Source organism: Babylonia areolata, chromosome 1 (assembly GCF_041734735.1).
Source record: "Babylonia areolata isolate BAREFJ2019XMU chromosome 1, ASM4173473v1, whole genome shotgun sequence".
Lineage (NCBI taxonomy): Eukaryota > Metazoa > Mollusca > Gastropoda > Neogastropoda > Buccinidae > Babylonia > Babylonia areolata.
This window is the reverse complement of record NC_134876.1, coordinates 53,212,438-53,227,742: the sequence shown is the minus strand read 5'-3', so window position 1 is coordinate 53,227,742 and position 15,305 is coordinate 53,212,438. Positions and strand designations below refer to the sequence as shown.

At 40.2% G+C, this 15,305-nt stretch overlaps 2 protein-coding genes across 4 annotated transcripts in view; one reads left to right on the top strand and one right to left on the bottom strand.

The window, feature by feature from the left end:
• LOC143283989 (dnaJ homolog subfamily C member 13-like) overlaps positions 1 to 9,932 on the bottom strand; it is a 79,986-nt gene extending 70,054 nt beyond the window's left edge. For all 3 annotated transcript variants that reach the window (XR_013055471.1, XM_076590498.1, XM_076590507.1), the window contains exons 1-9: positions 9,766 to 9,932; positions 5,526 to 5,599; positions 4,803 to 4,878; positions 4,285 to 4,434; positions 3,350 to 3,538; positions 2,683 to 2,736; positions 2,139 to 2,281; positions 1,107 to 1,266; positions 790 to 881 (exon numbers count right to left, since the gene is read on the bottom strand). Coding sequence is in view for 2 of the 3 variants with exons in the window: in XM_076590498.1 (XP_076446613.1) it covers positions 790 to 881; positions 1,107 to 1,266; positions 2,139 to 2,281; positions 2,683 to 2,736; positions 3,350 to 3,538; positions 4,285 to 4,434; positions 4,803 to 4,878; positions 5,526 to 5,593 (932 nt within the window). In the remaining variant the exon portion in view is untranslated. The remainder of the gene's footprint in view (positions 1 to 789; positions 882 to 1,106; positions 1,267 to 2,138; positions 2,282 to 2,682; positions 2,737 to 3,349; positions 3,539 to 4,284; positions 4,435 to 4,802; positions 4,879 to 5,525; positions 5,600 to 9,765) is intronic.
• Positions 9,933 to 9,987: 55 nt separating this feature from the next.
• LOC143283984 (uncharacterized) overlaps positions 9,988 to 15,305 on the top strand; it is a 12,112-nt gene continuing 6,794 nt past the window's right edge. The window contains exons 1-6 of the mRNA XM_076590484.1: positions 9,988 to 10,121; positions 11,035 to 11,378; positions 11,830 to 12,105; positions 12,438 to 12,656; positions 13,201 to 13,638; positions 14,309 to 14,755. Of these exons, the coding sequence (XP_076446599.1) occupies positions 11,043 to 11,378; positions 11,830 to 12,105; positions 12,438 to 12,656; positions 13,201 to 13,638; positions 14,309 to 14,755 (1,716 nt within the window). The 5' untranslated portion in view covers positions 9,988 to 10,121; positions 11,035 to 11,042. The remainder of the gene's footprint in view (positions 10,122 to 11,034; positions 11,379 to 11,829; positions 12,106 to 12,437; positions 12,657 to 13,200; positions 13,639 to 14,308; positions 14,756 to 15,305) is intronic.

Sequence of the window (15,305 nt, the reverse complement as noted above, 5' to 3'; positions counted from 1 at the left end):
GAGACTACAAGGCGATGGTCTGTCCAACACTCGGCGCCGCACATGGTCTTTGTTACACGTACATCTTGCCTATCCCTTTTCCTGACGATGACATAATCGATGAGATGCCAATGCTTTGAGCGAGGGTGCATCCATGACGTCCTGTTACGGGTAGGGAGGCAGAAAACTGTGTTGGTTATCAGCAGTTCGTGCTCTACACAGGTCTGAAGCAAAAGCAATCCATTTGGGTTGCAGTGGCCCACACCGTGCTTTCCAATCACTCCATCCCAGGAGATGTAGTCAGAGCCAACTCTAGCATTGAAGTCCCCAAGAATGATGAGCTTGTCTGCTTTAGGGATGGCAGCAATGACAGAGTGAAGGTCCTCGTAGAACTTCGCCTTCACTTCATCCGGGTTGGTCATGGTTGGGGCGTAGGCACTGACAATGGTGAGGTGCTTCTGGCCAGATGCCAGTGGGAGTTTCATGGTCATAAGCCTATCGTTGACTCCCTTGATAGACTGGAGGTGAGGGGAGATTTGTAACACTGAATTATAAGTTCACACCTTCCTTCAAAACTTACACAACAATGGTACACATTATCTGTGACAGCAGCATGTCATGTCCTGAGTTCATCCCCAAGGTGTGTATATGGGTATACTGAGTGAGTGAGTGAGTGAGTGAGTGAGCGAGTGTGTGTGTGGTGTGTGTGTGTGTGTGAGTGTGAATGTGTGTGTGTGTGTGTGTGTGTGTGCGTGTGTGTGTGTGTCTGCCTGTCTGTGTATGTATTATGTATGCAAATCAAGAACCTACCTGTCAGTAGATAAATATGTGCGGATTGCTCCTTTCACATACTCCACAGTGAATTTCTGTGGGTTTTCAGGGTCTCTGTTTATGGAAAAAATCTGCAACATAAAGAGATTAACTCAACAAAGAAAAGCATCTTCTTATTGATGACAAATCACCTTGTCACTTATACTGACAGAACATGTTTACGTAAAAGACAGAAAGAAGTGAGAATACAGAGAGAGAGAAAAGACAGTTTTAAAAAAATTGCAAGGAGGGTGAAAGACCAAAAATGTTTTGCATACATCATAAATACATAGATTCACAGCAAAGACGAAACTCACATCACAGAAAGGCTTGGCAGTGACCACATTGTATGTTGCTGGGTCTCGTTCCACTAGACACATCTCTGTTAAACACAGAGTGCGGCGCACTGTGTCTGGATGACGCACAGATATTTTCTGGACAGTGAACTCAGCGTATGATGTCAGGGCTTCATCCGTGCTGACAACACAGACAAAAAAAAAAAAGAACAAAATCAGCACGTGAAAGAATGATGTATATCATGGGAATGTATCTTTCTTGGTAATGAGGCACAAACTTATGCATTACATTTTTACATCACAACATACAATTAAAATCAGGATCACACACAAATATTACATTGACTGCAGTTATTCATGAATACTGAAATTTCTTATTTAAGAACATTGAAATTTCCTAGCTCAGAAAGTATGATTTTCTTTTTATTTTCAGCCATTACTTATCATTCACAACTGGCTGATGTTTATGAGTCATGACTTAAAACCAAGGTGAACATTAATATTTTCAGCCAGCATTAACCAGAAAAGATAAGAGATGTATAAGCTGCATGCTGCAATTTGTACTTAAAATTCTGGGTTGTCCTTCTATTTATATGTCAGACTGTTTTACCAGTGATTTCCAATGTCTAACATTAGACTGCATGATGATGATGTGGCATTTTTTTTCCTGATCTCTTCATTCACTTGTCAAACAAACTACACATATCTTTTTTTTCTTGTATGTGTGTTTAAAAAAACCCAAAAAACAAAACAAAACAATAACAATGACAACGTACATGTCTATGACATTATCTAAACTTATGTTCCACATTTGCCTACGTACATTCATCACATGCTGGGACCAGTTTCTTATGCAAATGTTGTATATCATACCGAGTTTCCTAACTTGCTATTGTTATTGCTTGTTTTCTTTTGTCCATAATGTTTTTCAATTCTTCAAACAATATAGTAAATGAATGAATAATATCATCATAACAAAATAAATATTAAAAAAAAAAGAGCAAAAGGCTGAAAAACTGTCCCAGATATTTGAGAGGAAAAACCTGACCTCACCTGTACTTTCCCAGCCGGTTGGTTTGAAACTGCTCATAGGTGATGGGCTCCTTGCGCTGCCGTACTGCAATACCCACGTAGGCTGCTGCCGCCTCCATCACTGCCTTCACCAGATCACTGTGGGCCTCCAGTGCAAACAGATGCTGTCAGACAGACAGACATCATCACATTAATTTTGGAACATAAGTCACATCTATGATCTCTGAAAAGGATCAAACTAGTAAGTAAAAACAAAGCAGTTATGACAACATCTGTTTGCAAACATAGCTTCCTACTGTTGATTACTGGTGGATATTTAATCAGTATACATGTACACACTCATTTCCACACACACATATAAATACATTTTGTGTTAAAAACAACAACAAAAAAACAAACATGTGTAACAATTACAGACATTTTGCTCTCTCTCTCTCTCTCTCACACACACACACATGCACACACACACACTCTATGTGTGCTAAAGGCATAGCGTGCATCCTGTAACAATAACAGACATGTTCCACCCTCTCTTACGTACACACACACACACAATTTTACTCACCAGTCTGCCAAAGCCCCCATGAATAACTGCCACTCCACCAGGTACATCAGATACCTGGACAAGGACCATACCATCATACAATACATAAGCAGACACACACACACCCTTAATACCAAAACAAATTATAAAATATTCTTGAAAATAGATGTATTCCCTTATTTCCAGACTGAACAAAAACAAAAAAACAAACAAAACACACACACACACACAAAGACACACAAAAGACTTGAAGATAAATAGACTTACAGACTGATATGAGAGACTGAAAGAAGAGAGGAGAGATAAAAGTGTAAAATGACAGATAAAATGTTGAATAAGATAAAGAGTACCCCCCAAAAATGGAGTATGGCTGCCTACATGGTGGGGCAAAAACGGTCATACATGTAAGAGCCCACTTGTGTACATACGAGTCAACGTGGGAGTTGCAGCCCACGAACGCAGAAGAAGAAGAAAAAAAGAAGATGATGATAAAGGGAAAGAATATGGTAGAAGAGAAAACAAGAAGCGAATTGAGGGCAACAATCCACTCTTTTAAAATTTGTTACTAATTTTTAGCTGTGCTGATATGACGCCAGGCATTAAAACAATTCACAAGCACTATCCCATTTTCAGTACTCTTCACTTGACACTGTGGAAAGCCCTAGAAAGTGTGGATAACCACATGTACCTGCGTCAAGCCCTCAATGTCTTTGTAGTTGTAGGAGCAGAGGACACGGTTGGAGGAGGGGTCAATCTGATCCAGTGACCCCTGGTTCACCTCCAGAATGACAGGCATGCGGTTGTCTGACCAGTGGTACTTATAGGCATTGAATCGCCTGGCAGCCTGGCTGGTGTCAGCGAAGTAGTTCCGGAATTTCTAAGACATAACAGAGTTTTTATATGAAATGACTCGAGCTGATATAAATCAAGATTTGATGAAAAAAAACACTTCACATGCAGTCTCGAGCTCTTATTTCCAAATGTTGGCATTATCGTCATTGTAACATCCAGATCATATGACCAGTTTAAAGTAACCATGGAACTAAATGTGCACTGTATCTAAAGGCACAGACAAAGACTTCTGTGATCATTAAAGTGGGGAATGGAGATGCCTGCTGGGCAAACAACCATGGAACATGTGGGATGATCTTATAAAGTCATGCGCTGCATCAGTCACTGGACAATATCAACAAGCTGAGATAGAAAAATATTATCATTTAACTATAAGCCACCATTATTTGAAGGATCCAAGATCATAAGAGTCTGAAAACAGCATATTTACATATATTTGATCAGCTATTAGCATTACATCCGAATTCCACATGTGAGTGCAAATCTAATTACATCTGCCATGACATAAGTGCAATTAACATCTCATGATTACAGTTTTACCACCTAAATGTCAATGCTCAAGCAAGTGCTAGATGTCTCAGCTCTGAAGAAGGAAACAGTTTTTTTTGTCTCTCACCTCCCTAAACCTATTTCTTTAGTTGAGTTCCTTGCTAGAGCCTGTGCACTTAAGCTTCTGCTGAGAGTACAGCAAAACCTGCTGGAATACTCAAGAAACAGGACGACCAGACAGACAAAAACTGTGTCCAGCACAGGCCAGTAAACAGTACGTACCAGTGCCTCTGTCAGCAGGTCCGCGCGGTGATCCGTGGAGAACTTCATGGTGTCTGTCTTCTTGCCTCCTTTCTTCATAGTAATGCTGAACTCATTGTTGGCGGGGGCTCGCACATTGGGCACAATGCTGACAAACTCATTGTACGGCCACTGTCGCAATAAATCGTATAAATTTTCTGATAATGTCCTCAAATACAACATAAGGTAAAAGTATATATGTGGAGCAGAAAAATTAAGTCACAATCACCTGCTTGAATAATTAACTCTGTTATAAAACTTAGATCCTGCATTATATGAATAATGTAAATGATCAAATATTAAGTAAAAATTACATGTATAAATAAAAAAAACACACATAAAAAAAACTTACACCCTTTAATGTAAATGATGTTTTTTGTTATAATATCTAATTTTCAAATTATATTTGGTAAAACTTCTCAAGGACAATTCAAACTAAAACTGACATATTTCCAGCTAAGATTTAAAAAACAGTTTTCATTTCTGAAAATACAATATACCTGGTTTGTTATTTCCATAGATGCTGGGTTGTAAGTGGTGATGCCATGTGTTCCAACAGAGAAAATCCTCTTGTATCTGTCAGAAACAAATGGCGATGCATTAGTGTTGCAAATTTTCCCCTTTGTTTGTGATTACAATCAATGAAACAATTATCCACTGCACTGGTGTGTGTGTGTGTGTGTGTGTGTGTGTGTCTGTGTGTGTGTGTGTGTGTGTGTGTGTGTGTGTGTGTGTGTGTGTGGTGTGTGTGTGTTGTGTGTGTGTGTGTGTGTGTGTGTGTGTGTGTGTGTGAGATAGAGAGAAACAGACAGAGGGAGAGAGAGAGGGTGGAGGGAGGCAGACACAGACAGGCAGTGACAAAGAGTCTGAACAGAGACTGAGAGATGACAGAGCATACAAACACACACACGCACAGACAGGATAGAAGTGGAGAAAAAAGAATGGCGGAAACGCAAGGAGAGGTGGTAAAGTTTGTATATAAATCTGCACGTGTTTCTGATGAAATCAAAGTAAACCTGAAAGTACTCAGACAGTCCATATCTGGCATTTCAGAAACTCTATATTAAAGTGGAAAAAAAAGACAGAAAAAAACCTTCCTTTCATTTTTCATTGGAAACCTATGTTATGACATCACAAGGTATATCAGGTTGATATGATATGGAAAGTGACAAGCAGTTTACCAAAGATTTACTGGGTAAAAGTACTAACAAAAACAAACTTACTTTCCTTTCCATGAGTGTTTGGTGATGAAGTAACAGGCAACATCCCTGTTTTCTTTCAGTGCTGCCATGGTGATCTAACAGAAAACAAACAACAGCAGGTAAATAAACCAATGCCACAAAAAACACACAAAAAAACACAACTATACCAATGTAAACGCACTTTAATGATACACATATATGTATCACACATTATTTTTCTTTTGCTCCACACACACACACACACACATATATATATATATATATAAAGAGAGAGAGAGAGAGAGAGAGAGAGAGAGAGAGAGAGAGAGAGAGAGAGAGAGAGAGAGAAAGATGTGCACATGTACGATACTGGAAACACCCAGTAAACTAACTGGGTACTCAGTTGCAGCTTTAAACTTCCTTTGTGTGTGTTTGTGGACTTTTTCATTTCAGTGAGTTTAGTGTCAAATTTGTTCATCAAAATAACATACTGTTCATCACGAGTTATGTTTGCCTGTTTTTTTTAAACAATTTATTGTGTCTGTGGTTGTGGTAAAAATGGCACCAAAAAGTGGGACACAGCTTGAGTTATAGCTTTTACAACGACTTAACTTATTCAGAACAAGCAATACAATAATGAATTAAGTGTGTTCTTCTGGTATATAAAACAGTAATCCCACTGACATCATGCTGTAGCAAAACACTATGCAGCTGGATGATTATGGCGCATCCAAAACTACATTACACTCTGCCCTTACAACACAGAATCGTGCCCATTGAATTAAAATTACCCCAGAATGCATCTCTGGGAATCAATGTTCCTGAACACGATTCACATTTTGGAAACTTGGTCGCAAATGGGAGTTCCCTGAGGCTGTTTCAAGCACAGTACGTTCTGCTTCCAAGTAAACTGCATGCTACCCATCCTTCTAGCTCAGTGATAAAACAACATGGCTGTGTTCTGCACTCTAAACTGAAGCAGATTCAGCAGTAAGATTCATTGTGGCAGGTACATCCAAACTGTATACTCCTGTGCATTTTGTGTGCCTATGTGTGTATAATAATAATAATAATAATAATAATAATAATAATGGATACTTATATAGCATATTATCCAGAAATCTGCTCTAGGTGCTTTACAAAAATGCTTTTGTTAACATAATACATCATACATGTGTATCTAACAGCTACCCTAACACATACACACACATAGGCAGGCACAAGCTTACATAAACACACGCACATGCACACACAATACACATTCATATACATGCATGTAGTTATGTACACATACATATGTATACACACATAGTCAAGCACAGCAAACGCAAAGGAAGTGGACCTGCCAGAATTGAACTTATTGCTGAGGGAAAAGGTGAGTTTTGAGACGAGATTTAAAAGATGCGAGGAAATCAGAATGACAGAGGTTATCAGGGAGCTTGTTCCACGTCTTTGGCGATTGAAAAGAAAACGATCTGTGTCCATAGGTCTTACTTCTGACGTGAGGTATCCTGAGAAGTCGAGTATCAGAGGAAGAACGGAGCTGGCGAGACGGGGTATAGATATGGATGAGTTCAGAAAGATACTTGGGGCCAGATCCGTTGACTGCAGAAAAGGTCAGAGTGGATAGCTTATAGTCTATTCGATCAGAAACAGGCAACCAGTGGAGAGACTGAAGGAGAGGAGAAACGTGGTCAAATTTAGAAGCTCTGCAAATGAGTCTGGCAGCGTTATTCTGAATTCGTTGGAGTCTGTCTAACAGATATTTGGGAAGGCCGGCCAAAAGAGAGTTGCAGTAATCTAATCTTGAGAGAACCAGAGAGCATACAAGTGTCTTGGTTGCATCGGTTGAGAGATAGTGGCGGATAGAGCTGATTCTACGCAGTTCCAAATAGGCAACTTTACAGATATTCGAAATGTGCTGTTGGAAAGAAAGAGACTGGTCTAGGATTACACCAAAACTGCGAACAGAGGGAGAAAGTGAAACAGGTGTGCTACTGATCAGAACAGAGTCAGGAAAGGAGGGATGTTGACGAAACTTCTTTGGACAGGTTATCATCAATTCAGTCTTATCATCATTTAATTGCAGCTTGTTGAGAGTCATCCAGTCCTTTAGGCCAGCAATGCACTCCTGTGTTTGAGTCACCAGTGCATCAAATTCAGCTATGGAAGCCGACTACACACACACACACACATATATATATATATATGTATGTATGTATAAATACCTGTTTCTGTGTATTTGTCTGTGTCTGCGTTTGTGTGTGTTCAATATATGGTCTATGTTATGTTTGTCTGTGATTCAGTGATTGACTGTAATTTCTTTAAATGAGTTTGGTTGAAAATTGTTGACTGTCCTGCTTCTTTTCTCAATACACAGAAACTATGGCTGTTATTTTGCAATGCCTAAAACTACAGTTTTTGAATAAAACTTAATAATAACTATGCAAATGCCCTTGTGGATTTCAATAAAACGTCACATTAACGTGAACTGACCTAAAATTAGCTTTAATTTGTACTGTATTGTGCTTTAATAAAACAAGGGGAACTTCTGGCACTGTACTGTATACATCGTCGTTTTCAAAATATAATTAAAACTCAAATGTAAACCGAATCTAACTGCACCATCCATTATCTATGAATCACGGAATGACACATGACCCTCACCAGAACTCCAGATAGGTTTGTTGCTGGAAGAAAATGGAGGTTAAAAAAGTGGGCATTGAAGAACAAGAGAGGGATGAGGGCCGGATATAAAATACACTCTTTTGCTTTAAATTGACTAAGTTGATTTTTGCTGATGATAATAAAAAAAGAAATGCTTGTAAAAGAGATAAATGCAATATTCTATAATGCTTACAAAAAATGTAAATGTAGCATTCTTTGATGATATTCTATATGCCTGCAACACTTAAACAGGGTGTGCGTGTGTGTGTGTGTGTGGGGGGGGGATGTGGACACATACTTGCTAGCATGCATATATATATAGTCGTGTAAAGACGTTTGAAAACAAGAGAACACTGGCCATTAAGAAGAAGCGTGAGCGAAGGAAGCAGGGCTCAACTTCTGTAGAGGTTTTCCATTGCAACACCTGTGGGAAGTGCTGCGTATCCAGAATCAGCCTCTTCTCCCATATGAGGACACACACCGACAGATAAGCCTGCCTGCCTACTCATCCGTCGGTCCATCATATATATATATATCTTTAGTTCTGAAAAAAAGGTTGTGAGAGAACCATGTCCACAGAAAAGAGAAGTGATGGAGATGTGAATAACTGCTTCAGTAATAATGGAAAATATCCATCCACTTACGGCTTCTGACATTCACTAAATCAGCTGCAGCATATGGTGGTGTCGGGCACTGCACTGATGTTGCTCAAATAATCTGGGCAATTTGTCTTGCTGTCTGTGACCAAGCAACATGTGTGTGTGTGCGTATGCGTGTATGTTTGTGTGTGTTGTAATGAAAGGCACATTACAACAGAGTGGTCTGTCTCTCACTTTTTTTTTATCCTGGTGTTTTAATAGGTTCTTGGTTCAAATCCTGACAGTGGTGATGTGTATGTGTAAAAGATGGAAATATATCCAATGTCCTGGATCAACAAACACAGATCTGACTGAAAGTTAAACACTCTAATAAAACAAAAACAAACTAACAAGTAATATCTGAAAGCTTCTTCCATTTTTTGATCAGATAGAAATGGTTAGGTTGAATGTAGGTTTAGAAATTCACTATATAATCACAAATGCATGGGTCTTATCAAAGTGGGTGTGTCTGTCATTAGTCATTTACTAGTGTCAAGCACCTGTGCACTGTGCAGCACATTAATTACTCAAGCTGATTTGGGTGATTATCATTAATCATAACAGATCTCTATAACAATAAATATCAACTTTAAATGAAATGCAGAAAGGGGTTACTCATAATCTAATCTTAATTCTAAGCTCATACATGTGCACACCAACTTTGGTGAAAAAGTTGTATGATAAACCTTTTATAATGCCAGTGTTAAAAGTTATTTATTTTTCTAAGTTCCGGTTATCTTGCTGACACAGGAGTGTCTACTCTTCCACATTAGCCGTCGAGAACAATTCGAGTTACACGTCAATGGTCCTGCTCGCCACTTACGAAAATGAAATTAATTTCCCCCCCGAGTTTGAGAATATGATGCTTGGGAGTTGCATAGGTCATGTGACGTTTACATTCGCCCCTTCTGTGATTCGTCTGGCAACTTTTGCTTTGGAAGAGTCGGTAAAATATTCCCAAGACAAACTGCACTCACCTGAATATTTACATAAATAATTCAAAAGCGGATTCAATGTCGACGTCCAGGTAAAAACTATAGCATATTGTCTGTCGTGCAATGTGTCCCAAACAAAATCTTCAGGCAAATAAAATTAGGTTTTTCGCTCAAGAAAGAAGCAGAAGGCTGCCATGTTGTATCACTTCCGCTTAATGCGTCTGCGCACAGAGTCCCTCCCACTTACCGCCAGTGCTCGTAGGGTTCGGCACAGAGCGAGATTGTTTTCACCTGGCAACGTGCACAGCGTCTGTGGGGGGGGACGGCTCCGATCCTCCAACTCTGGCACCCAGCGGTATATCTGCCATCGGACAGTTGCCACGGATTTCCAACACAAGGTATCAGTTTGTTAGTGTGCCATTGTTCGCGTGAACGGAGATATTCTGTGACCAAAAGGTATTCGCTAGATTGCGGAATATGTGTGTTGTGTGTGCTGTTTGTGTTGTGTGTGTTGTTTATGGTGTGTGTGTGTGTGTGTGTGTGTGTGTGTGTGTGTGTGTGTGTGTGTGTGTGCAGCTATGCTATGATCAGGAATTAAAAAACAAAATAAACAAAAACAATCTTTTTGCGTTAGCTGTTGCACAAGGTATAGATGTTTCCTCAGTTGAAAGGCCTGATGTAAAAGAGTAACTTTGGGTTCAGTAATTCTTAATCAATAATCAATCTGCTGACTGTTTGGAATGTCATTGACTCCAAACATTGTTTTACTGTCCTTAGTAGTAGTCCTAGTAATAGTAATAGTGTAGGGACTGGCATTTGACTGCGCTAGGCCTCACGGCCTTTTTAATTTTTTTAATTTTTTATGTCTCCTTCAATATCTGTCTCCTTTTATTTGTGGGATACACATATGTTTTCTTTTACATGTACTGTAAAGTGAAAATTTTCTTATAAGGAGATTTTTTTTAACACATTATTATTTTGTGCAAGTTTAGTTTCAATAGGTAGTGCATTCCATATTCATATTTGTGCAGTTCTATTAGCTAATGAAATTTTCCTTAGGTTAGTGTTACAGTGCTCTTTACAAATTTTCATCACTGAATTTCTTGTACTCTCATAATCTGACATTTAAAAATATTACTCACATATCATCATATTTTTTGTTTGTATTTATTTGTAAATATATTGTTGTGATATTTGTAGATGTAATGGATGTAGGTTCATAACTGTGGAAAAACACCCACCTCACAAAAATAGGAATCAGTTGACTTCTTGCACCAACATTGACATGTTTCCAATTTCTGGCTGTTTCAGAAGTAGCCATGAATTGGACGGAGGATGAACCAGGCTTTTATACCGATGGCATTCACTGGCCAGAGTATTCACAACAAGAACGTGAACGCTTAGAACGAGAACGTCAAGAACGTGAAAGAAGCGGGAAAGTGATTGAGGAGGAAGAGCCAGACAGCCCTGCCAGTGATGAGCCCCAGAAAGAGGAGGGGGTTGTGGAGGGGCTCGACATCAACAGCATGCTGTATGTCCAGGGCAACAAACTGTGTGCCGATGTCGATGAACAGCAGTTAGCTGAGATACCTGACCAAGTCTTTGATCTGGAGCAGCTGGTGTGTCTTTCACTCAGCAACAACAAGATCACAGAGGTAGGTGGACTGGGAATGGTATGAGGCATCCATACATCCATACATTTTCATCAACGAAGTGAACATTTTGTTGTTGTAAAACTGATCGCTTTATTGTAAGCATTCTTTATCGGTTTGTGTTCTTTGAATATGTGGGGCAGGGGTATGTGGTGTAGTGTGGTGTGGTGTGTGTGTCTGTGTGTGGTAGTATTTAATTCTATGTCTTTCCACTCAAAGTCATATTGAAGGGAAAAAGTGGAGGGGATAGGCCAAATGGGTGGGAAAAGGTGGTAGGGGTCATGAGGAAAGGGGAGGGGATGGAGGAAGGTGTGAATGTGTGTGTGTGTGTGTGTGTGTGTGTGTGTGTGTGTGTGTGTGTACACATTTTTCACATTTTAATATTCCCACTTAGTGTTTTGCTTCTACCCTTCAGTTGGAATAAAAACAACAACTAAAATGTACTTGTCTGCAGATCCCTGATGCCATCTCCCATCTGGAAAACCTGGAAGTGTTGGCGATGCCTGGAAACAAACTGCAAACTGTCAATCGCTCTGTCTTTCGCCTGCCCAAACTACAGATCCTGGACCTGTCCAACAATGACATTGAAGTGATATCATCTGAGCTGTCAGGGCTCCAGACGTTGACGCAGCTTGTACTCAATGGTAACAAGCTGGAGGCCATTCCGGGATCCATAGGCTTCATCAAAGAGCTCAAAGTGCTTGGTCTCAATGAGAACAGATTACATGAGGTATGTGCTTCCTTGACACATGAGACTACTTAATGTGTGTGTGTGTGTGTGTGTGTGTGTGTGTGTGTGTGTGTGTGTGTGTGTGTGAATGTGGACAGGTGTGTGTGCAAATGTACAAGGGTGTGATCATGTATATGTGTGCATAGGAGAAAGAGAGAGAGAGAGACAGAGAGAGAGAGAGAGAGAGCGAGAGAGAGAGGTAGGTCTGACCCTCCCTCCCACCACCACCACCCAAAAAAAACCCGCAAACAAACCAACAACAACAGACAAAACAAACACAACAAACAAACTCCTCCGAACAAAGAAATATATCATCTTCACCTTTTATTCAGGTACCAGACAGCATAGGTAATTTGGAACACCTGGAGATTTTGGGTCTGGAGCGAAACTGCCTGGAGTTCCTGAACCCTGCGGTGTGCAAGCTGGAGGGGCTGCAGAGGCTGGGACTGTCCGGAAACCACATGACCAACCTGCCCCGTGAAGTGGAGAACCTTGTCAGTCTGGAACAGCTTCTGCTGGATGACAACGAGTTTGAGTTTGTGCCTGTGCAGGTTAGACATCACTTCTTCTTCTTCTTCATTGATGTGTGTTGTAACTGCCATGTTCATTTATATACACATGCATGAGTGGGCCATACTCTGTTTTTGGGGTTAGAGATCATGTATTATGTGATTGTAGGGCTCAATTTTTCACAGGTGAGTTTTGGAGGGGAAGGATGAGAATTTGTTTATGTTGGAATGATGATGTCTCTGTACAGTCATTTTATCATCCTTATACTGACATGAAATAATGATTATTTCATTGTGGAATCTCCAATGGGTACACATGTTACTTTGCAACATTGCAGGTGACAGCGTTGTTCACATATTGATATATGTCTCATTTGAAGAAAATTACTTGGATTTGTGCCAGTACAAATGAGAAATTATTCAGTTGTAGAATAGAACACTTTTCCTTGCTTAGTGTCCATGTTCGTATTCTGGTTATCAATTATGATCCTTGTTGGCACTCTTGACAAACATGATGAAGTGCTTATTTTCTCACAGAACAAAAAGAGAACTGACTGACTGAGTGTTGCGTTGATGTGCCAATCAGGTGTTCTGGCTGGAAGAGCTGAAGGAACTGGCCATGTCTGGGAACCAGCTGACCAGCCTGCAGCCGGACATCCAGCGCCTTCAGCAGCTGCGAGTGCTGGGCCTGAACAACAACCACCTGGAGTCCCTCCCCCTGGAGGTCTGTCACCTCAAGCACCTGTCCATCCTGGGGCTGGAGAACAACTGTCTGACCGCTCTGCCGCACGACATCGCCGAGCTGTATGAGCTGAAGGAGCTGTACTGCGGGTCCAACCAGCTGCACATCATCCCGCAGGGCATCTGCTGGTGCTCCAACCTGGAGATCTGCAGCCTGGGCAAGAACAAGCTGGAGAGGCTGCCCGTGGAGTTCTCCAACCTCAAGAAGATCACCAAGCTGATCTTGTCTGACAACAACTTCATTGCAGTGCCGGTGGCCATCGGCTCTTTGACAGAGTTGGAGGTGAGGATGGCTGCTGAGCATTCAAGAGAGCTTTTGTTTGTATGTTTTTGAATCTTATTTTTTTGGAGTATGTTCTTATGCTTGTTTCGTTTGACATTGTTTGACCGAAGTTGTGATTCAGTCTGTATGTATTGTTGTATCCTCCACAGGGGACAAAAAAAGAGAGATATTTTTTTATTATCTTTGCTGGGTTTTTTTTTTCCATATCCTTGAATGTTTTATTTGCTTTATATAAATCACAGAGGATAAGAGCCAGGCTGTTATAAAGAATTATTGTAAAGATAAAGTTTTACTTTTAGTTTGATTGTAATAAACCAGTAAATGTTAGTGTCAGGCTCCATTGCCTGACAATAGAAATATTGAAAATTGATTTTTGATAAAGTACCGTACCTGTAAAAAAAATAAAGAACCATTCGGCTATGTTTTACTAGTCTTGTGGTATTGAGTGGTGAGTGCGTGCATGTGTATTTGCGCATGCGTATGCAAATATTTGTGTGTGTGCATGTGCTTGTGTGTGTGTGTGTGCGAGTGTGTGCGTTCGCATGGATGCATGTGTGTTTGTGCATGCACATGTGAAAACAGTTAACTGAAATACTGAACTCATCCCAGGTACACTTAACTGGTGTGAAGTGACTGAAAATTAATCATCAGTTCTCTGCTCTGCCCTCAGGTGCTGCTAATGGATGGCAACTCTCTGTATGAAATACCGGAGGAATTGGGCGGTCTGAAGAAGATTACCCACCTCAGCCTGGCTCGCAACAACTTCAGAGAACTCCCCCCAGCTGTCTGCAACATCGTCTCCCTGCAAACCCTGGACATGAGTGAAAACAAGATCGAGGAAATTCCCGAAGACATCAGCCAGCTGGTCAACCTGTGTGAACTGTACTTCCAGAAGAACGCAGTGTCTGTGTTCTGTGACGGGTTGTGTGCCCTTGAGAACCTTCTGCTGATGGACTTTTCGGACAATGCTCTGGTGGATTTGCAGGAGAATGTTTCCATGTTAAAGTCCTTGCACATGCTGGATCTCTCCAACAACCAGTTCTTTGAGTTCCCCAAGACAGTGTGCTCTATCCCCCACCTACAGAAGCTGGTCTTCAGTCAAGCACAAGGCTTAAAGGTGAAGAACTTTGTGTGTGTGTTGTTGTTGTTTTTTTGTGTGTATGCGTGTTCAGTTTTTCTTTCAACAGAATACTGTTTTTACTCTGGTTCAGGATTTAGTGAGGATATCGGTTTTTTTTGATAATTATCACCTTTAAAAAAAAAATCATATTTAGACTAATTAGCTATTTTTGAAGTGTTCACAAAATTCTTGATTTGTTAGTTACCTTGTCTGTGTGTGTGTGCCCAAGCTGCTTTTTCATGCTTTATTGTATTCATTGTATGTGTGCATTATAATGTGCTACAAACCATTATTCACCTTGTACAGTACATTTCTTATCTGTTGTTGTTGTTGTTCTAAATATTTAGTCATGTATCTTTTATTAGCAGTCAGAATCATTCAGGATACTAACATATACATTTACATTAATTCTCGTTACTGATTTTCTTTCTCAAGCAACCTATCAAATTTAGACGAGAAGATTTAGCTTCCCAGATTTCCATTTTGAGAGATTTAAAAAAAATTTTTAGCATCATGTTTTCTGCATCTTCTTTTGCACGATAATGTG